The sequence below is a fragment of the Protopterus annectens genome, chromosome 8.part0 (assembly GCF_019279795.1).
Source record: "Protopterus annectens isolate FY-2018-M chromosome 8.part0, PAN1.0, whole genome shotgun sequence".
Lineage (NCBI taxonomy): Eukaryota > Metazoa > Chordata > Ceratodontiformes > Protopteridae > Protopterus > Protopterus annectens.
Window position 1 is genome coordinate 609232241 of NC_056741.1, and position 24493 is coordinate 609256733.

The window sequence follows — 24493 nt, forward strand, 5'->3', positions numbered from 1 at the left end:
AACTTTGTTAAAATTTGAAAAAAAACTGAAGCAGATATTAAATTACTATTTTATATTGAGGAGAAGCCCAGCAGACCCTGCCTTTGCAAGGGGATTCAAAAACTGCACCCATTAATTAGTATAACTGGCTCCAATATTACTGCACCTTGGGGAAATGGAATATTCCCCTGTAATAACCTAATTCAAAAACAGTGCAACTTTTCACACAGACAGCGATACTCACATTAGAGATCAAAGAGCGCATTGACTAGTACCTTTACGCCCATGAGATATTTACAGCAATACAAATAGTTTTGTTTTTGAGTTATGGGAAAAATAGCTTCTTATCCTTGTATAATAAGATGTGTAGTTACTGACTGAAATATGTATTATGCTTATGTTATGTCACACAAAAGAGTAAAAAATAGTATTCCAAGTTTTCATACCTTGTTGTTTCCTGTAGTTCGTTCTGTCTCACTTTCAATTTCTTGTCGAATTTCATTGAAGTCTGTAAAGATCTGATGGAAACAAATATTTTACAAAAAAATCACTTCAAAAGCATTGATGAAAGACAGTAATATCATTCTGTACAGTGCATTAAAATTCCTTATCACTGCAGTGAACAAATTGGCATGTTCCCAAACAAACTGGATGATTATTACTGTCCAAATGCCATTTTAATTGTCGGCATATTAAGTATTCAATATCTCTTACTTGTGCTTGTTTTGTATCAGATCTGTTTTCTGTATCTGTTACTCTCAAGCTATTTTCCCCAACCATTTATCACCAAGTACTTTTCTCCATCCCCAATCTTCCCAAGAATTTGGACATGCACATGTCATACCCAAGCTTTTCTTATTCCATGTGCCTTTAAATTATTTTCAATGAGCATCAGTCATCCATCAAAAATAACCCTCACAGTTTACAACTGATCTTTAAAAAATGGAATTCTACAAACAAAAATCAGTTTTTCATTCAGATGATCAAAACCTGAATTTTACTGTACTTTTAAATTCACAAACTGGGATCATTATTCTCAAAACTGTCAGTTCTTCAAATGAATGATATTCTCAATTGTTTTTGTGTCATCTTACAGTACACCTCTAATTTTAATACTTTTCGAACTTGATCTTTATAGTCTCTATCATGCCACATCTCACCCCTTAAATTGTAGCCTTTTCAGCACCTGTAACCTATGCCAAGTTTTCTGCTCTGATCTTTGGGCTACAAGGCACCACTCCTCCCCAAGTAACTTCCTTCTGTGTCACTTATTCCACGGCAATGTTCTTCCATAATTCCACCATCACCATCATCCTTCTGATCAGCCACACCCATTTTTCATGCCTGTCACATATCTATCCTGGCCTTCACTCCAAATGGTATTTTCCTTTCCCAATGTCTGACATATTCCATACAGACATATCCTTTTCAGCACTTAGTTTTTAAGTGATGTAAATAAAACTTTGTTTGACATACCGTGCAATGCCGATGCATGGTACACTTGTCATTTTGACAATGATTGCTGATATAACTAGTTTAGAATTGTATATTTATACAATACAAATAAAAAAATAATTTCATGTCAGACAATCAGTACTGACATTCAATTATCGCTAATTTGTCATTTTGAAGCATGTAAATTCAGTGCCACACATACCTCTCGATTGTCCAGATTTTCACACAAGGTCCAGATTTTTGCCTCATATTTTTGGTCTATTTCTCATAAAATTGTAGTTTTCTGGCAAATCAATCAGGACCGAACTCAGAAAATAATGGCATACACTTGAGTTTCTGATTTCATATTCTTCAGAAAAATCATACTCACGCAAAACCTGTTATCCTGTTTTCTTTCTACGTTTGTAAGAGTAATATTTAAAAAGTGTCCCTATTTTTGGGCCTTTGTCCCCCCATTTGTGGCTTTGTCCAGATTTCTTGCTGTAAGAGGTTGAGAGATATGATGCCACAATCAATGATTCTACCTAGTGTTAATCTCAAGTTTGATTTAACACACTCATTAAACAAACACAAGTTAAGTATTAGCAACATATTGAGATAACAAATTATTTACCATATTGTTTTATTTTCCATACATTACAAGTCGAAGTGATTTCACACCTTATACGGGAGTTTACTCTGGTACTTTGTTCTGTGTCAATGTCTGTTTTAAGCTCAACTTTTATTGTAACATCCCATATAAACAATTTTCATTTAAGTTATAATTCTGATCTCTACTAGTTCTTCCTCACCCACCTTAATGGTTATCAGTGTTCAGTTTTCTATTTTCTTTTAGCAGCTTTCTTAGCAATTATCAACAATAAAGATAGCAATGCTTTCACCTAGTAGTGTATGCTAGTGATCACCAACAAAAATATCTGTATACTGAAGTTAAATTGTCTTCCACGTAAAGATTTAACATATTATTCAAGTCACATTTGGACTGAAGCAACTCAGTACCTTCACAAAACATATGCTACCAAGAATATCTTTCTTAACTATCACATCTCCAACATATACTTCTTGTATACAGAAACTTTTCTATCAAATCTCACAGGGGTATGAAAATACCTGCAGGAACATTTTTTTTTCAAAGATTAGGGGGATACAGACATATTTTTGCAAACATTTCCACAAAAAATTCAAAATTTTCTCAATTTATTTGCATAACTAAGATTAAATTTCCCTCCATTGATGAACTGTAATATCTTTGTTTAAATGTCCATTCTGTGCTATGTTTACCTTTACATTATGTTGTCTTTTCAAACCTAATATTGCCTTGTATACTTGTTACTGTTTTGAGGTCTGCCATTTCTGTTCTAGCCTCAATTGTAAAATGTACTAATTGAACTTTAACAAAATTATTATCTATATTCTTGATTTCCCCCTTGAACTCTAACACTACACATGTACATACAAGTTGATCACAGTCCATTAACCCAACATTTTGTCTAGTTTCTTCCATTTTTATTAACACCCCCTTTTATTGTCTGCTTTCAAAGTCTTGGCTCTTTGTTCTTTCTTCAAATGCTTACTAAATTTTTGCATACATCTTTATCATTACTATGTGAAATAAGTATAGCCTACTGCATTGTTCTAGTTGTACAAGCTCCAACGTCCTTTAACAAAAATGTGCTTACTACTTTTATTATACACATTTATATATATATATATATATATATGGGTCTAGGACTATTCACTGAAAGCACATTTGACTGTGCACAATTCACTGAAAGCTCAATTCACTGAAACACATTTCACTGAAAGCTGTATATGGCCTTTTCCCCACTGTATTGCAACCCTGGAGTTAGTATATATAGTAAGGGGGGGCACCTCCCCCCACAATGGGGGGTGGGGGGCGTAGCCCCTTACCTATTTTAAATATTTTGAACTATATACATGGATACTTGCAATTCCAATAAATTACTCTTTTCTGAACAGAATATATATCCAAACTATGTGGGAGGCTATGCCCCCCACACCCCCCCTTACTATATATACTAACTCCAGGGTCGCACTACAGTGGGGAAAAGGCCACATATAACTTTCAATTAAATGTGTTTCAGTGAATTGTGTTTTCATTGATTTGTGCACAGTCATTTGACTTTCAGTGAATAGTCCTAGACCTCTATATATATATATATATATATATATATATATATATATAATGGGTCTACTTCAACCCACCGAAATTACATTCCTACAAAATGTAATTTTGCTACTTCGTTTTTCCGAAAGTGCATTTATCCGAAAATGCACCTTCACAAAAAAAATTCAATGAACAGCAAAAAAAAAACAACACTAAACACACCCCCCCCTCATCACGCACACTCCCACTACTTATATATTCTATCTCCGAGTTTGTAGTACATTGGGGAAAATGGAATATTCCCTTATCCTCACTGTGCTGCGATCTACAACCACCACCTCACTTACTGTTCATTGAATTGTTTTTTCACAAAGGTGCATTTTCGAATAAATGCACTTTCAGAAAAATGGAGTCGCAAAATTACATTTCGGAGATATCAGATACAACACCTATCATGTGCCTCTGTTTGGACATACATTCCCTAGCTTGGATCAACACATTCATCCAGGCTGTATGGACTTGTGACCAAATCTGGGAGTCCCAAAGCACCCCTGTTCCTTTGTCAGTATGCCCACCCCCCCAACACTGCAATCTCTCTCTCTTTCTTATCCTAAACAGATCTCTCTGTTGATGCACATAAGCCTGACCTACATTAAGATGCTTTTGGTACTGGTGATTCTTTATTGCTTGTATCATATTATCAATGTCCGTAAATAACAGTTTCCACAATCTTATCTTACTTATAATCTTTTGAGCAATTTCTTCCCACATTTCCTTGGCTGCTTGCTCAACAACCCTTTTCAAATTCTGAAGCATTATATCCTGTCATGACCTCAAAAAAGGGGAGCTCTGCACCATCACATATGTTGGGACATATTTATAGTAATAAACTTTTTTGCTTCATATCCTGGTATACCATTAAAGCACTTTAGTTTGTCCGATATAAAATTATATCATATTCTGGACTGGTAGCACATAATGTTGTCTCATCTTCAAAAATGACTATTTTCTCTCAAGTTTCTCCTTTTATTTCCAAATAAATATTACTGTATAGCGCGCCCCTGACTAATGGTTATAAATATAAAAGCACAGAGTAATGGTGGCAGGGCAACCCTGCCTACCTCCTCTTGTATTTTTTTTTTAGACCAATCATTACCACACCTCGCTCTTGCTTTAGCTCCTCTGTGGATGCTAAACATTGCTGTCCACCTTTGTGGAAATCCAGATGCCACACCTCTCCATAAATTCCCATCTCACTATGGTAAATGCCTTTTCAACAAGCAAACCCATTCAAAATCAACATTTTACTACTGTTCAATGCGTATTTTTGAATTATAATGGTTCTGTTAATATTTTCAAATGTTTATCTACCTTTTATAAACCCACACTGATCCACAAATAAAAAGCAACATGGATCTGTAGGACTCTGTAACAAGGGGATCTTCCCCCTTCTTTGGTATAACTACTACTATGGCCAAGTTATGGACACACCCCCACCCAAAAAATACTGTTAAAACAAATTAGCCAAACCTTAATTATCGTGTTCCTTCTTTTTCCAATCTTCTATTAGAATTACAATCACTAATAGATGTTTTCTCTGCATTATGTTTTTCCTTGCTTCTTTACTTTCAATTTACTTTACTTTTCAATACTTTTATTAAATTAGCACCTAGACACAGGCATATGTGCATTAATAGAAAATAAAATACAGCAAATTAACACTGTTTTAATTTATATGCATTGCAAACATTTTCTTTCCTTTTAACAATTTTTATTCACTACTCTTCTCTTTCGGCTGTTCCCGTTAGGGATTGCCACAGCGGATCATCTGTTTCCATTTCTTCCTGTCCTCTGCATATTGCTCTGTCCCACCAACCATCTACATGTCCTCTCTCACCACATCCATAAACCTTATCTTAGGCCTTCCTCTTTTCCACTTACCTGTCAGCTCCATCCTTAGCATCCTTTTCCCAATATACCCAGCACCCCTCCTCAGCACATGTCCAAACCAACGTAATCTCACCTCTCTGACTTTGTCTCCAAACCGTCCAACCTGAGATGACCCTCTAATATACTGATTCCTAAATCCTGTCCATCCTTGTCACACCCAATGCAAATATTAACAACTCTGCCGCTTCCAGCTCAGACTCGTGCCTTTTTGTCAGTGCCACTGTCACCAAACCATACAACACAGCTGGTCTCACTACCCTCTTGTAGACTTTCCCTTTCACTCTTACTGGCACCAGTCTGTCACAAATCACTCCCGACACTCTTCTCCATCCATTTCACCCCACATGTACTCTCTTCTTCACCTCTCTTCCACACTCACCATTACTCTGAACTGTTGATCCCAAGTACTTAAACTCATCCACCTTCGCCAGCTCTACTCCCTGAATCCTCACCATTCCTCTATCCTCCCTCTCATTCACACACACACATTCTGTCTTAGTCCTGCTGACCTTCATTTCTCTCCTCTATAGAGCATATCTCCTACTCTCCGGGGTCTCCTCAACCTGGTCCCTACTCTTACTACAGATCACAATGTCATCTGCAAACATCATAGTCCATGGGGCCTCCTGTCTGATCGCGTCTGTCAATCTGTCCATCACCACTGCAAATAAGAAAGGGCTCAGAGTGATCCTTGATGTAATCCCACCTTAAACCCATCTGTCACTCACACTGCAGACTTCACCACTGTCACACTACCATTGTACATATCCTGTACCACTCTTACATACTTCTCTGCCACTCCAGACGTCCTCATACAGTACCACAACTCCTCTCTAGGCACCCTATCATATGCTTTCTCCAAGTCCACAAAGACACAATGCAACTCCTTCTGACCTTCTCTACGTTTCTCCATCAACATGTCATTCACTCTAATTTGCTCAATCCATACCTTCCCTTAAACCTAACTCCTATTCCTGAATACTATTCTGTATGTACTGTAAAAGACTTTCTGCAACTTTATAAATATAATTGTCCTGTAGAGTTCAAAACCAACCACGACTTTGGCCGCTGGAGAACACCACAATCAACAGTAGTAAATAATAATCCACTCAAGTAAATAGCGTCAAATAGTTTTAATCCACTTTCGTCTACTGACTTCATCAGAATGCAGTATTCTCTAACAAATCCCTTAATATAGTACAAAATAAAAAAATATAGTACAAAATAAAAAATAAATAATAAAAAAATAAAAAAAGAGATGAATGCCCTTTACATGCATTCTATAGTTTGCAAGGGCTATACAGGGTTTAAATTTGGTATCATTGACACTGTTGAACTTGATGGTAGAGGGGGAGACTGGAAAAACTGTTTGGTTACGAAAGAGTTAATGTGGCAGCTTAGATAAGCTTCAAATTTTCTTCCTGGTTTGAATGACTATTTATCTATTTTACTAGTATTAAAAGAAAGGGCTAATAGATTAAAACACCCCAAAAAATAAAAAGCATACCTGGAAATGTGGACAAGAGTACATATAAAATGTTAACATATATGTATATATAAATTTATTTGCATATTTATTTTTCTGGAAACTTATTCATTGGCATATTTTAATATATATTTTTTTTTAACTATGGTATAAATGGAGTATATTGCTTTAAGAATTAATTATTCAATTACTAGTTATTTGAATTCGGAAAGTATATAAGCTTAATTAATTTTTTTGCTGTGTTCTGAGGAAGTCATTCTTTGGTTGATGAAAGCGCTTAATCAATTTTACCTGCTGAGTATTTTATTGCTTGGTTATTAAAATACTTGTCTGACAGTCCCGTGTGGTGCATTTTTATTTTTGGTTATATTACAAAATCGACTGAATCAAATTAAACAATTAACTATTAAGTAATACCTATCTAAAAAGTCCCACCAAAAGATACATAAAAAAATACATAGTTAAAAAGAACACAGTGTAAAAAAACGTACAATAATGCTAACAGTCACATTTTATTTTTTGTTGTCTTAAAAAACATTTAATGCTCACATTTTCATTTAAGCTTTGGGCTCTATAAGCACACAGCTTAATTTGCCACCTTGCTTCACAGGATTCTAACTTGTCCTTAAAATTCCATCCCATTGGAACTACTGGTACACATTCTAATACTGAAAACAAAAACTTTTTGTAGTTGGAACAACTAATTGAGTGTTTAAATAAAGCACTGTTTTTGTCCTTGGTCTTAATGCTATGTAAGTGTTCCTTAATATGCTTTTCTAAATTACGAGTGGTCATATCTACATAAAAACTGGAACATCCAGAACATAAAGCTATATAAATCAATCCTATTGTACCAAACGGGTATGAAGTGAAAATAGTAAATTTTCCAATGCTGAACTAGGTACTGAACATAACAAAGTTTTAGAATTTGGACTTAATTTTATACAAAAAAGTAAGAAATAATTGTAAAAGACTCAACCACAAAAAGGAGCGAAGGTCCAGTCCCTCAGTTAGTAACAAACTTCTTTAATAACAGGCAAGATTAGCGCTTTCGTCTTGTGTACAAGACTTCATCAGATGCCCCCATTTTACATTTCATTCTATTTATATCATATTCAATTACATCCAATTAAATTTTAAAGACAAAATAACAATTAAATTACATTTAAATTACTGTTGAAGAATTAGTATATAAAAACACTTAAAAAAACATTAAGAAACATACATAAACCCATAGAAATGTTATAACACACTATCAAAACCCACTTAAAATATCATATAAAAATAGTGGTGGGATTATTAAATTTGTGAAGCTCTACACATTATTACAGGCTTAATAGTATGTGTTATTAAATAGAGAATTGAAGTGGCAACTTAGTTTAAAGTCTAACATATATCCCGGTTGAAATGAGTACTTTACTATTAAGCCTGTATTAGTGTTATTAGTGTTAGTATTCTTGAGTTTGTTTATAGCAGGGGACCACCAAACTGGTTTCCTTTTTTTGGAGGATAGCGTCTTGGTTCGGTTTGGGATAGCACGATCCATGCACTCGTGTTAAGTGCTTATAGAGTGGATTTGTGTAGGATTCAGCAGTCGTAACTGTATTGTCCATCTGCATGGGTGTCATGAAGTTCGCCACTTCTGCCTTAAGAAGCATGAAGTTGGCTTTGGAGAAATTTTTTATCCTGGTTTCCTTAATGGTGGGTGGGGGGCGGGATGCGGATATCTAGGGTGTTTAGCTTATGATCGGATCTGACCAACGAGGAGTTGACTTCAGGTGTGGAACAACGGTCACTCATGTTGGTAATGACTAGGTCTGGTACATTGCTGCCCCTGGTGGGGGTGTGGATAAGTTGATCCAGGGCACTGGAATTTATGAATTCCAGAAAGCGTTGAGTGAAAGAGTTGGTACACGAGTAGTTTTCCCAGTTAATGGTGGGGTAGTTGAAATCGCCCTAATATTTTCCAGTATATCAAGAAAAGAGGAGTGGGAATCCTGGGGCATAGTGGGGGATCTGTAGCAAGCTACATTTTGGATTGCAGTTTTGCCCAGAGTTAGTTGCACTTGGATAACCTCAGATGCATTATGCTGCGTAACTAGCCTGGAGGTGTGGATATTCTTAATGAATATGGACACACCTCTGCCTTTGGTGTTCTGATCCAGGTTGTACATTTTCTTGATGTAGACCTTAAGTAGGACATTATGAGTAAAGAAATTAACAGCAAAATTTCTTTACAGCAAAATTTATAGGAAACAAACATTTCTAACAATTATCTACATTATAAAAGTGGACACCCTAACTTTATGAAAAACAACATTCCTAGGGAACAATTTATACGAGCATCCAGGATGACTACACAAAATAGTATTTTTTTTAAAGTAGCAGCAACAGTAATCAACATGTTTAAAGAAAGAAGTTTTGAGGAATACTTGTATCGAGTAGCCTCAGAAATTTATGATAAAAAGAGAGTCACATTACAAAGCTATTTTAAAAGGAGGTTTCACTTCAAATATCATGAATGAAAATGAAAACAAAGAAAAAAGGAAGTCAACCTTTAAACTAGACATGTCGGTAGATTCAAATGTTATATAAAAAATGATAGGTAATAACTGGAAAATATTACATGGTAACCCAGAATTAAAAAAGTCATTAGGTGACCACCATAACTTTGTTTTTTATAAAACTATAAGTTTTAAAAATTTGTTGGAAAACTCAGATACAGGCACAGACGTGGTACGTACAAGTGTGGTGCATGCAAGGTGTGTCGGTATATCTATGTCACCAAACATATTTTTATAGAAAATCTTGGTTTCAACATATACTTAAAAGAAAGGTATACATGTAAAATCATAGGATTGATTTATATAGCTTTATGTTCTAGATGTCCCAGTTTTTATGTAGGCGTGACCACTCGTAATTTAGAAAAGCGCATTAAGGAACACCTGTATAGTATTAAGACCAAGGACAAAAATAATGCTTTATTTAAACATTCAATTAGTTGTTCCAACTACAAAAAAGTTTTTGTTTCAGTATTGGAACGTGTCCCAGTAGATACAAGGGGAGGGAATTTTAAGGACAAGTTAGAAACCTGTGAAGATAGGTGGCAAATTAAGCTGTGTGCTTCTAGAGCCCCAGGCTTAAATGAAAATGTGAACATTAAATGTTTTTTAAGACAACAAAGATTAAAATGTGACTGTTAACATTATTGTATGTTTTTTATACCGTGTTTTTTTTTTACATCGTGTTGTTTTTAACTATGCATTTTTTATGGGATTTTTAGTTAGGTATTAATTAATGGTTAATTGTTTAATTGATTCAATTAATTTTGTACTATATTAAGGGATTTTATTTATTTTATTTATTTATTTTATTTTATTTTACCTTTGATGGCCGGGAAAGTCCGACTGGACACAGGTCCATTTTCAGCGGAGGCCCTGGGAGAAAAGCTCCATTTAAACAATTGCTAAACAGATACAATTATAAGAAACAGCCTTGCATTCTTAATACACACATATAAAATATCATCTAACATTGCAGCACAGGCTTATGTACAGCACATAGTTGTGTTTTTAAATGCAAATAAATGGCATATAGGAGTGTGTTTAATATCAAATTATAGACATACAAGTTAATACCATTGGAATAAAACAATTTTAGGAAGGAATAAGAAATGTAGAGGCTAGACAGAACTGGGTCATCCTTAGCAGTATCCTAATATTACTGCTATGTGGCAGATTTGCCTGAGGAGTCACATGAGCACAGCCAGTTGCTAAAATAGTGGGTTTTGAGTAGTTTGTTAGAGTATACACTGCATTCTGATAAAGTCAGAAGATGAAAGCGGATTAAAACTATTTAACACTATTTTCTTGAGTGGATTATTATTTACTACTGTTAATTGTGGTGCTCTCCAGCGGCCAAAGTGGTGCTTGGCTTTGATTATTGTTTATCCACTTTTGTATTTTTGCATTTTTGTTCTGTACAGTTGTTGACAATCTCTTTAAAGATCTGCATCCAAAATCCTACTCACTCCTAACTTCTCAAACCCACAACCCCCCAGTTTCATCATCATCCTCTTCAAGCTTGGTTTAATATCCATCTGTGGGGGAAGGACTGGCATCTGCTCAGCCAGTTTGCTACCACATTCTGTGCTGAAAGATTATAGGTAGCAATCGCAGATACCCCAGTCCAGAGGCTATTTCTCAAGCTTGCACGGCCAAGTCTGCACAATGACTAGAAGTCAGTCCCTCCCTGTTTTTTTATATAACACGAGTGTGGTATTGTGAGTCTTCACCAATGGCACTCCCTCCTTATAGGCAGGGACAAATGCTTTCAGAGACAAAATGAGCCACATAATCTCCTTGAGGTTTATGTCCTTCTCCATCCTGTTCCTCCAGGTCTCTTTTACTCGGTTCTTTATATGAGCCCCCAAAACTATCACCTAGGAATCTGTGGTCAGAGTCATCTTTAGCCTGTGGACCCAAAAGGGCATCCTCCTGTTCTGTGCACAGTGGTGGATTCACCAAGAGACCTTTTTATGTATGTTAACAGAAAAATATTAAATTCCAATGGACGTGTATGCTGCCAGCACCTTTCCTTCAAATACCAGTGCAGGTTTGATCATGTGCAGACATGTTAAACAGATTAGAATATGTGCTATATTATACCCTAACCATGTTTTTTGCTGTAGCAGGCAACTGAGTAAATGTCAGGAAAATCCTACTGGGACAGCTGAACTTTATTTGGGGTTAATCAGAGTCTCTTTAATTGATGGCAGGTGTATACCCAATAAGACTGAATGCTGTAATTAAATCAAAAGGCCCTTCAACAAAGTATTAGTTTAAGGGTATGCACACTTATGCAACCAGCTTATTGTACTTTTTTTATTTTTTTATATTTTTCCCTAAGATAGTGGTTTGTTTTTCAATTAAATTGTACAGGTTATAGGTCACATTAAAGGTGGGAAAAGTTTTGAAATGATTTATTGTGGTCTCATTTTTATATCACAAAAACCTGGCATTTTAACAGGGGTGTGTACACTTTTTATATCCACTGTATATAGCTGTCTCCAAATCTGCTTTTCACTCCACCTCTTACACACAATATTAACATTTTCTGCCCTACCTACTTCCTTTCATTACCTCCATTTCTTTGAATTTCCAAGCACTAATCACATGATTTATTATCTGACAATACACCTATTCAAGTGCTCAACATTTAATATCTACTAATGCATAAGCATCTTTTATATGGTAATTGTTGCCTCTACTTTCAAACGAGTGTAATCTAATTAGCAAATTTATGCCTAATTAACATATATTACTGTCTGTTAAAGTACATTACTAAATGCATGTTTAAAAATATTTTAACACACTGGAGATTTTCTCCCAGGGGCCTCAACTGAAAATAGTTTTTTGACTAAACTCAAGCACAGTAAACAAAATCAAAATAAAATTAGTGAAAAAATTCTCTTCTAATCTTTTTAGAAAAAAGAAAATAAATAAGTGTCCCCCAAACCTTTTGTAAGGGGGGGTTGGCCAAGATTGATAAGGGCAGTAGGGAGGCTTGGGATGGTCTTGATGAGACGGAGTTGAGGGGGCAGCTTGGTTGAGTCACTGCTAATCCCTCTCTCTGGGTTTACTTGCCATTCCTTTTTTCCTCCTTTACTGGATCAAATGAGGCTCGTCTTGTGGGGGCACAAAGGTATGAAAAGTCCAACAGGCTAGGAAGTTCCCTTTTTCCTCCAGTTAACAGCAGATCCTTACTCACTGTGGCAATTAAGGACTACTGCCTTTACACTGTCTGGCAGAGCATGGTCCTCAGTCAGGCATGTCTCCAGATAATTGACCCCATAGCTGTTGCCCTGTATGATGTATCAACTACATCACAGGTACATTTCTTACAGTACTTTTCAACTTGGAATGATAGGGCACATAAGTCAAGCATCTTGTCTCATATCTTTATCTTTAATCCCATTTGCCTTAGTCCTCATTTTCTCCAACATGGTTTACTAGTATAAAAGCACATGTGACTGGCATTTCAAGACCCTGGTGAAAAGGGTAGCAGCAGTGTCAGAGCACTGCTATCTTTACTATTTGGAATATGGTTCACAGTATAAGCCAAAGCTGTTCCTGCACAAACTTGGCAGTTTTAGAAAGAACTGAAGAGGTGAAAGAAGTTGACGGTTTGTGTTGAATATCGGTAATGCGAAAAACTTCCTCAGAAGCCGGTGTCTGCACAGCAGCTCTGGACCCATCCAAGGTAGAGACATCAGCAGGTTCCATAGTCAGAGAAAAGTCTTGCGGCATACCGGACTCCAAACGGGTCTCGGTAGCTGCCTGCGAATCCATCGATGCGGGCATCAGGGGCTGCAAAAGTGCCTCACTGAGTAGCGGAGAAGTGGCGACTAGCTTAATGGAAGCGTGGTCGGCAGTTTTGGGCCTGTGTGGTCTGTCTCTGTCTTTAACCTTACGTTTTTTCAGAAGATTGGTAGTCATGATAGCTTACCAAAGCTATTTCGGAATACAGAGATCAAGAACAAAAGTATTTAGCTACAATAAGGGCCTGACGACGAACAGTTTGGGCATTGAACAAAGCACAAAACTGACAGCGAGGAACGTCGTGGGCTGGGCCTAAACAGGTGACGCAGTAAGAATGGAAATCTTGGTATGGTATTTGCTTTCCACAGGCGAGACAATTGTTAACTTTTTCTGACATTGGTTAGAGCAAGAAAAAAGGATCCCCAACGGAGTACTACTTAGCTTTAGAAGACTTCAGGATGATTCAAATTCGGAAACGAAAACTCAGGTAGCGGCTGACCGGCACTCGTGAACTGCTTCTGCTTTGGGCTCCTTGGCAAGAAAGACTGATGTAATGGCATCGGCTGCCTGTTTTGATACCCCTGCCAACCTGACATCAGTCCTGAAGCGACAGCAACTGACGCAGAAATACTAAGCCTCTGGTCTTCAGGCCGACCGAGGGCTACCCCTGGCAGGATAACCCAAGTGTGATGACTGCAACAGTGAAACATGAAGAACATCTGGAAGCACAGCTAGTGGCCTGCATTCAGGCAAATCTATACAAACTCTGCATCTAGTATTCCATGGATTCCCCTGTGGAAAATTTCCCTCACCAGGTGCGGATAAGTACAGTTGTGTACCTACCATAAATGTAGATGTTCGAGTGTATTCACTGTTGCAGTCATTACACTTGGGTTATCCTGTTGGTAGGCTACCCGCAGTCGGCCAGAATTCCAAAGTCTAGGTCCGGCGTCGGTTGCTGTCGCCTCTTCCCTGACGTCACAGAGCTAGGGGTATAAAAGATGCAACCGACGTCATTTTCTTCAGTTTTTCTTGCCCCAGATGTCAGGTGCCCCCAAATAGGTAGGCTGGAAAAATTATGCCAAAAAACAAGCATGTAGTAAAATAAACATTTCCTTCATCTACAAGCTAATAATACACCACATAGGTTGTATAGAAGTGAGAAGTACAGAAAAGTCCCAGCAAAGAAAAAAGGGGATGGTAGGTGGAGTAACCTGGACTGCAACAGTGAATACACTCGAACATCTACATTTATGGTAGGTACACAACTGTACTATGTTCATCGTGTTTCACTGTTGCAGTCATTACACTTGGGTTGAATCCCAAAGCTGAGGTTGGGTGGCTGGGCCTAAATAGGATTGGGAGAGGCTACCAGGCCCTGCAGAACTGCAGTGGCAAAGCCTGCTCTGGATTTAGAGTAGAGAGGTAAGTGGTAGTGCTTGGTGAAAGTGTGTACTGAACTCCAGGTTGCAGCCTCTAAAATCTGGTTGGTACTCCTCTAAGGAAGGCTGGTGAAGTGGCTGCTGCTCTGGTAGAATGTGGCCTAATGCCCTTAGGCACTGACTTGCCATGTTGTGAATAGCAAAAGTGAATGCAGTGTCCTATCCATTTTGAAATAGTCTGCTTCGAGATTGGTTTTCCTTGTGATCCTGCAGCATAAGCTACAAACAGTTGCTCAGTTTTTCTGAAAGCTTTTGTTTTGTCCAAGTAGAATCCTAGTTGTCTGTGTATGTCCAAAGTGTGCAGAAGTCTCTCCCCTTTATTCTGGGGATTTGGATAGAATGCTGGCAAATGAATGGTTTGGTTGAGAGCCACACTGGATACTACCTTTGGCATAAATGTTGGGTTTGTCCTTAGAGAGACCCTGCCCTGATGAAAAATTATGAAAGGTTCCACTGCCATTAATGCCTGTAACTCTGAAACTCTTCTTACTGAGGTTATTGCTAGGAGCAGAGCAGTCTTCCATTTTATATCAGCTGTATTGGCTGGCTCAAAAAGAGGCAGTGTGAGTTTTTCTAAAACAAAGTTGAGGTTCCAAGTAGGTGTTGGCGCTCTCCTTGGGGGTCTTATGTTTTTTTTTGCCCCACTGAGAAACTGTCTTAGTAGTGGATGAGAGAAAATAGGAGGTTCCGTATAGTAATGAGCTGAAATGGCAGAGGCATGGATCTTAATTGATGAGAAGGATAGGCCTTTGTCCAGCATCTCAGTTAGGTATTGTAAAATCTGAGGTATATTTGGAACAAGTGGTTCGAGTCCTTGTGCCTGGTTCCAAGCACAGAATCTCTTCCATTTTTCTGCATAAGATTTCCTAGTGCTGGGCCTCCTGGCTTCTAAAATGACATCCATAACAGCTTTAGAAAGAGGTGTGGTCTGAGTGGCTATATTATCTGCCATGCTGCCAGATTTAAGGTTCTGAGTTGACTGTGCAGAATCTGATTGTTTTGTTGAGTCAGAAGATGCGGAATTTGAGGTAAAGGCCAGGCTGGGCCTTGAGACAAGCTCTTTAGGATTGGGTACCAGTGCTGGCGTGGACAGTCTGGGGCAATCAGGATCATTTTTGGCTTCTCTTGCCTAACTTTTTGGAGTACCTTGGGAAGAAGAGGCAGTGGAGGAAAGGCATAAACTGTCAGGGTTTTCCAGCTAAATGATACAGCATCCACTTTCCATGCTTGTGAGTGATAAGTTCTTGTGCAGAATCTCTGTAGTTGGCAGTTGTGAGGGGAGGCAAAAAGATCTATGTCTGGGCATCTCCATTTCCTTGTTATCATGCTGAAGACCTGTGGATTTAGTTTCCATTCGTGAGGATCCATGAGATTTCTGCTTAGTTCGTCTGCCAGTGTATTTTTCGTTCCTGGCAGGAATTGTGCCTGCAGATGTACTTGATAGGTCAGTGCTGTGTTCCACAAAGTCATGGCTTGCATGCAGAGGGGGTAGGAATGTGTGCCCCCTTGCTTGTTTATGTACCACATAACTGTGGTATTGTCCGTCTTTAGTAATAGTTGTCCTGGATGTAGCAGATCCTTGAAGGCTGTCAGGGCATTCTGTACAGCTAGCATCCCTTTTTGATTGATGTGAAGATGCATTTGCTCCTTGGGCCACGTGCCCTGAATACATTTTCCTGCCATGTGTGCCCCCCCCAGGCATAATCCAATGCATCTGTTGTTAGTGTCGGCCTGGCTGTGGGTAAGGTGAAAGGCTGTCCCTTGTTGTGGTGACAGGCCAGAGCCCACCATCAAAACTCCTGTTGCAGGCAGGGAATTAAGAGTTATTAGTGTTTCCAGGCTGTGGAAATGTTGAGTCCAAACACTTTTTAGATACCATTGTAGTTTCCTCATATGCAGTCTTGCATATGGAATTAGTAGAATGCAGGATGCCATGAAGCCCAGGGCCTGCAGAATTTTTCTTGCAGGGAGCTGGGTCTTTGTTACCATCATTTGAAAGTAATGAGTCAGTTGCCTTTGCTTGTCTGGCGTGAGATAAGCCATCTGGGCAGTTGTATTTAAGCTTGCACCCAGGAATATTATCTCTTGAGGGCACTAGTTTTGATTTCTTTTCGTTTACTGTGTACCCTAGGCAAATTAGTAATCTTTTTACAAACGCCAGATGCTTTAGTAGAATGTCCTTGCTCTCTGCTTGAATAAGGCAGTCGTCCAAGTAGGGATATATTTGAATTCCTTTTTGTCAGCAAAATGCAATTATTGGTGTTAAGCATTTTGTGAAGACCCTGGGCGTAGTAGATAAGCCAAAGGGCAGTGCAGAGAATTGGTAATGCATTGAGCCAGCTATGAATCTGAGGTATCTTCTGCAAGATTGTCTGATTGGGACATGCAGGTATGCCTCCTTGAGGTCCAAAGTAACTAGCCAAGCCTTCTTGCCCAGCATGTGTAGAAGTTGCTGCAGTGTTAACATTTTGAATTTTGGAACATCCAGGAAAGTATTTAGGATTGAAAGGTCCAGTACTGGTCTCCAGGCTTTGTCCTTTATGGGTACCAGGAAAAGTCTTGAGTAAAATCCTTGCCCCTGTTCTTGCTGTGGTACTCTTTGAATAGCTCTCATGTCCACGAGAGCAGAAATTTGTTTTTGTGCCTCTGCCCATTGGTTTTGTGGCAGGTTCGGCATACCTTTTGATTTTGGAAGGGTGTGAAAGTGGAACCTGTAACCCTGAGAAACAATATTCAGTACCCATTTGTCCTGGGTGATCATGTGCCAATTTTGTGAGAAAAGTGCTAGCTTTCCCCCTAAGGGTGCTGCCAAAAGGTAAGTGCTTGGCATTTGTAGAGGGAAGTCATTGGGACTGTTTCCTATAAAGTTGTGATTTGTCTTCTTCTCCTTTGGGGGCTGAAGCACCCCATTGTTTAGGTCTGTATGAGCCTTGGGGCTGAGATCTGCCTCTTGGGCGTCTGTATCTGCCTCTTTGTGGCCTGTCTGACACCGGAAAGGACCAATTTTTTGAAGGCCAGTTTCTGCTAAACCTAGGTGGTTGAACCTGTAAGAAATCCTTTACTGTCTGCATTGATTTTGCTTTATCCTCCATTTTCTTTAACACCTCTTCTGCCTTAACACCTAACAAAGTATCATGTTGTAGTGGAGCATCCAATAACTTTACTTTAACATGTTCAGGTAAACTTTGTTCTTTCAACCAAGCATGCCTTCGAATGACACAGCCTGTAACTGCGGCTCTACAAGAAGCCTCTAATGAATCAAAACCACATTGCAGAGTATGCTTTCCCACTTGTTCAGCTGCATGCAATAAATCCTGCATTTCCTTATTGTCAGGACATTCTGAGTTTGTAACCATTTTCTGTTTTAACAAAGACATGAGGCACTGTTGATATTTAAGCATGTGAAACTGGCAGTTTAAAGCTCTTACAGCTAAAGTAGCAGAAGTATAAACTTTTTTCCCCCATCTATCCAGAGCTCTAGAATCCCTATCAGAGGGGACAAGATTTTTTTCAGTGGAAGCCTTAACCCCTTTGGGACCCTGAGAAATTGTTTCTGGGACAGCAGCAGGGTTTTTATAAAGAAATTTATGAGAGTCAGGGACCCTGTAGTACCTGTCTGGCTTGACTGGAGCAGGGGGTAAAGAATCAGGAGACAGACTGGATTCAGAAAAAACATTACCAACAATATCAAGCACAGGGGGGATAGCCAGGGGCCTGTGCTGAGGCAATAAAAGACCGTCCCTGAGTCTTTTCTTGGATTCTGAATAATCCTGGCTCTCCCAATGGAAATGCTCCCTCATGGTGTGCAAGGTTTCCCAAAACGAATAATCCTCAGGTGGAGAGGCTGAAGGTATAGATTCTTCTGCATCAGAGTCCTCATAGGGAGGGAGAGAATATCCCTCATCTGAAGAGGAATCAGAGGAAATAGAAACCTGGTCAGAGGAGTCAAAGTCATAGTCAGTGTCTTGCCTAGGCCTTTTATCAGGAGGGGGATGGGAGCCCCTGATCAAAGTAATTAGGTCCTCGGCCATTTTGAGCATCTGTTTCTTTGACATGGATGATTGTCCAGGAGAATGCTGTACTTGTTTCCTCGTCTTTAATGGTGTTTTTGACTTTGCCTTGGCTGCTGTAGTGGACTTAATAGTAAGTTGTGAAGGTCTGAAAACAACCTCAGAAGCTGATGCCTGCTCAGCGACTCCGGACCCATCTGATGGAATAGTTTACGCAGGCCCAATACTTTGAGTTTCCAGAGGCCTAGGTGTCTCCACGTGGGAGTCGGGTAAGGCCTGTGGCTCTGAGGTAGCGGGTGTCAGGAGCTGCGAAAGCGCCTCACTGAGAACCGGCGACTGGCCTAGAAGAGGCTTCGTCGGTTTTGGACCTCTGATGCCTGTCTTTTTCCTTATCTTTGCATTTTTTATGAATTCCGGTCGTCGGTTGTTCCGACGGCATTATGTAGTTAAACCTTTGGCCAAAGTAATGTAAAGCAAAATCAAACAGACGCTTAATAGTGCATTTGTTGAATCTAGCACAAAACCGACAACTAGTAACGTCGTGCTCAGGGCCTAGGCAAGGAATGCAGTAAGAATGGAAGTCCTTATGAGGTGTTTGCTTCCCGCAAGAAATACAATTGTTAACTTTTACTGACATCGGTCTGGAGCAAGAAAAAGTTTCCCCAACGGGGTACTTAGCTTTACTGAAGACTTCGGTTCTGAAATTCGATTTCGAAAATCTCAGGAGTCGGCCGACCAGCACTTGCGAACTGCTTTTGCTTCGGGCACCGCGCGGCAAGAAAGATTGAAGAAAATGTCATTGGTTGCATCTTTTATACCCCTGGTGCTCCGACGTCAGGGAAGAGGCGACAGCAACCGACGCCGGACCTAGACTTTGGAATTCTGGCCGACTGCGGGTAGCCTGCCAGCAGGATAACCCAATTGTAATGACTGCAACAGTGAAACACGATGAACATCAGGGAGTATTCATACTCAGTTCAAGTTCTCAGCAGATGGAAACTCAAAGTCTAAGGAGTTAGATTCCTCTTGGGAGGATCCACCCTTTTCTTTTTTTATAAGAAGCTCAAGGCACCATTTGCATTGCCAGCAAAGGTTTCTTGAATTTAAGGCGGGACATAAGTTTCAGCCAGCTGAATTAAAAAATACATACAAGCCTGAGAAGACGGCTTGACTGAGGCACTGCCCAACCCAGGCCAAGGCAAGCTAGACTGCACCCCTTTGATTTGGAGGTTTGAGTCTCATGGTATCAGAAGCCACTGCCCTCAAGGTCTTGAGAGGCTGGGGACAAAGACCTCAATGCAGTCTCTACGAGCCTCCTTGCAAACAAAAATCCTGGAAATCCCAACTTTCCCTTACAAAATCACTACATGAGCCTCTGATACTAAAGGGTCTTTGGCTGACAGGGAACCTCAAGCATATTGGTATAGCAGGGCATGCTAGCACCTGAAAGCATGGGTAACTGTAAAGTAATCATAACAGAGATTTCAGTGGAAAATGATCAAGGTCTGAGAAAGCATTTCACCTCAAGCGAGATTACCATGCTCAGGGAAACCTGGGTCATTTGTCATGTCCTCGATTTCCCAACTATTCTTCCCTTTTGTCTGAATGCAGCTGCTTCTTTGATAAGAGGCTCCTGGAGGCCTTGCCTGATGCCATGGCAGGATGCAACCAGGCATGCACCCTTTTTTGGCTGCAATCTTCTGGAGATTTCTATCATTGAAACAATGACCTTGGGATGAAAGATGCACAGTGCAGACAAGCACTGATGTGCTCTGGGCTTAGGCAGAACAGATGCTTATTGTAAACATCTTTGTGCTGAATTTGCTTTCCACACACCATACAATGTCTTTAGTAACAACTTCCTCTAAGTCAGAATTAAAACTAGACATTAACCAAGATAACAGTTATCAAATATTCTAGGATGATAAGTGAAAAAAAAAAAACTCTCTGGGGTACTTATTTGGCTCTCTGGATGTAGGTTGACAGGCACACTATACATGCTGTGAAAATTATACATGGCAATGCAAGCTGCTCAGCAAGAGAACTAGAGGCGGCACTGGCAGACACACCCTTTATATCACTAGCATGTTCAAGCCTTGTTGGGATACCTTTGGCCAAAATACTGTGGGAGGTTTGAGCTCTGGAAAACTGGTCATCTGCAGGCTACCTGCAGGGAAGGATATTCCAAGGAAAGAGGACTGCAACAGAACATACTACGATGAACATCTGACTGTAATGCAGGTTGATGGCAGTTTTAACAGGGCACACCCTCACCAACACAGGTAACTGAAATGAGAGGATAATCACTAGCTGATGAAAAATTCAATACAGGATGACAAAGACAAGCAGAAGCCTCATTTACTATATTTCTGCAAGAGCCCTCCCCAAAGTAAACTCATGCATTTACTTTATTTAGTCATTCATTAATTTGTTAACCGAATACAACTCAGCAGACACAAGTTCCTCTTTTCAGAGGTGATTCAGAGTACTGGTCTTCTTAAAAAGTGACTTGCTCAGAGTTGTCCAGTACACAGGAAAATACTAAGAGAATCAACTCTGGATTACCAGGATAAAGATTGCTTGCAAATCACAGCCTTATCCCTCCATGCCATATTCCTTAGAAGCATGAAGACAAAAGAATTGGCAGCTGCTGGCAATTGTAGGGATATTGTTTACAGAAGGGAGAGTGCTCTGTAATGGTCTGGAGGGAGGAATCATAAGAAAAAATATATACTTTCTAAAAAGAACAGACTGCCTGATATAAGCAGAATTGCTGTTGTGACAGACATGCATTTGACATTTATATTTAATATTTTAAACCAGCTATATAATAAAAGAAGCTTGGGAGAATTACTAACAAAGGACAAATATGTAACCTATGTCTTATGGTCAAAGGATGAGGGACTGCTACAGAATGGTAGTAGTAAAGTTAAACTGGATCTTGATAGGAACAGAGAATATTATACTGAATTCAAAATGAAAAATAAAAAGGGCTAAAGGAAGCAAGAAAAATAAAAATCAACAGACAGATGGATATTGCCACTAATGTAAGAAGCCTAAAAAATAAACTTGGTGAAAGTACAGTTGTGTACATTTGCCATAAATGTAGATGTTCGAGTGTATTCACTGTTGCAGTCCTCACATATGGGTTACCTGGCTCCCGGTAGCCCTCAGTCGGCCCGAATACCAGAGTCCTTGGTATATGACGTCGGCTGCCGCCAGTTGTAAAACTGATGTCAGTACATCAGGTATAAAGGGAGGCAGCCGACACCATTTCCTCAGTTTTTCTTGCCTTAACTGTCAGGAGCCCCTAAAAGAAGGCTAACCCAGGAATGGTAGCAGTCTGGACACGTCATACAAAAAATAAAAATCTATAGTCTGTGCCTTAGGAAAAAGGGGGGAATGGAGGGTGGGAAACCAGGACTGCAACAGTGAATACACTCGAACATCGACATTTATGGTAAGTGTACACAACTCTACTATGTTCTTCATGTTTCACTATTGCAGTCCTCGCATATGGGTTGATTCCCAAAGCCCAGTAAGAAGACAAAGGGGGGGAAGAAGGATCACAGATTATAGGTTCATACTAGGCTATCTTCCCTAGGGCATTTATAAGCCCAGCCAGAGTGTGTTTGGCTTTCGCCACCCATTTTAAAATAATTTTGCTATGCCCTTTTTTGAGGTTAGTATACTGTGCCTCTGTCTAACAGTGACACAGAAGTGATACCCGGGGTAAACCTACGATCTTCCATCCACTCATCAAGATTCATCTTGAAGAGAGTCAATGAGGGACTCTGCCTAACCTGGACTGGGATTTTATTCCAGAGTGAAGGGAGCCTCTGGGTTATGAATCTGTCCCTCCAGCATGTCCTATTTATTTCAGTGCTGAGGTTCAAGTCTCTCGAGCGTAGCTCGATGGGATTTGGATTTTCTGAGGTGCAGCATGTCCATTAATTCCGGGTTGGACATGGCTTTATACGTCAGGCACAGATCGCCTCTGAGCAAGCGGTATGCCACTGAGTAGAGCTGGAGTTTCTTTAACCGGGCAGCATATGGCATCTGTTTGAGCCCTTTAATCCTCTTGGTGAGGTACTTTTGGGGTCTTTCCAGTTGCTGCAGGTGTCTGGTAAGGTACATCCCAAGCATTGTACTCAATTATGGGCCTGATGAGGGATGCGTAAAGGCACGATGACCTCCCTGATCTAGATTTGAATCCCTTCATGATTAGGTGGGCTATATAAAATGTTTTTCTAACCACTTTGGCCACGTGGTTGTCAAATGAGAGATTGCTATCAACTTGGGTCCCCAGGTCCCTAATTACCTTCTTCTGTACTTAATGGATTACCACCTATGTGGTAATTTGTGGGCACTTTGTTTTGCCAAAGGGATGACTATACACTTTTGGTGTTTAGCTTGAGGCCATGGCTCTGGCACCAGTTGTCTGTTTCTATGAGGCCCTTTTGGAGGATGCTTGTGTCAGCTGGAGTGTCGATTATGGCGCCCAGTTTGCAGTCATCTGCAAACTTGGTCAGCCACAGTCCTTCCATGTTGGCCTGTACCTCCGAGAAATATATACCGAACAAGAGAGGTCCCAGGACTGAGCCTTGTTGGACGCCACTTGTAACTGGTTTGGAGTCTGACATGGCTCCAGCAATTCTAACCATGTGGGTTCTGTCCTTGAGCCAGTTTGCAACCCATCTAGTGACATAGGGGTTTATATTTAAGCTGGTGAGCTTATCTATAATGCCCGAGTGGGGTATTGTATCGAAGGCTTTTGCGAGGTCCAGGTAGGCTGTATGGACCACCTTCCCCTCGTCAATGGCCTTAGTGACTGTTTCAAAGAAATCAACCAGGTTTAAGAGGCATGATCTGCCCTTAAAGCCAAACTGGGTAGGATCCAGTTTCTGTAGGTCCCCAATATCTTTATTTATGAAGTCCATGATGATCCTTTCCATAGCTTTGCAGACCAAGCTAGTCAGGCTTATGGGGCGATAGTTTCCAGGATCCATTGAGGCACCACCTTTGTGGAGAGGGACCACTGTTGCTGTACACCACTCTTTGGGTACATATCCTGTAGTAAGGCTGAGAGTGAACAGTAGTTTTATGTTTGGGTTTAGCTCTTCTTGGAGTTCATGTAGGACGCAGCAAGGGGACACCGTCTGGTCCCATTGATGCTGTGTTTTTTGCTTTGGAGAGGGCAGCTCTTACCTGAGCATCTGAGATGTCAGGGGGGCAGCACTCTGCTGGGATAGATATTTGCCCTTTTGGTGGGGAGGGGGGGGAGTTTGTGCTGAACCTGTCAGCTAGGATGTTGGCAATGTCTGTGGGTTCGGTGTATTTTTTGTCATTTTGGACTAATTCTGAGCATATCTGGGAATTCCCACCCAGGTTCCTAACATAACTAAAGAAAGCCTTGTGATTATCCTTAGTGTCCTGTGCAATCTTTCTCTCGAAGCTGGCCTTAGACGATTTTATGAGTGCCCGTAGTTTTTTGCTAATACTGATCAAAGATGCCTTCCCTTTTTGGGATTTTGCTCCATCATGTAGTAGCTTCCTCCTTCTATTGTATAGTTTGTTTATGGCTGGGGTCCACCAGACAGGACGTCTGCCTTTGGAGGATTGGGACTTGGTTTTATTTGGGATTGCATGATCCATGCATTCCTGAAGGTGTTCATAGAATGTGTTTATAAAGGATTCTGCGGTCTGGGCCGTATTTTCCACAG

General features: G+C 39.9%; 1 protein-coding gene across 3 annotated transcripts in view; it reads right to left on the reverse strand.

The window, feature by feature from the left end:
- LOC122808944 (dynamin-1-like protein) overlaps positions 1–24493 on the reverse strand; it is a 1240976-nt gene that overhangs the window by 934491 nt on the left and 281992 nt on the right. For all 3 annotated transcript variants that reach the window (XM_044080100.1, XM_044080098.1, XM_044080099.1), the window contains one exon: positions 426–497. In XM_044080100.1, coding sequence (XP_043936035.1) covers positions 426–497 — 72 coding nt within the window. The remainder of the gene's footprint in view (positions 1–425; positions 498–24493) is intronic.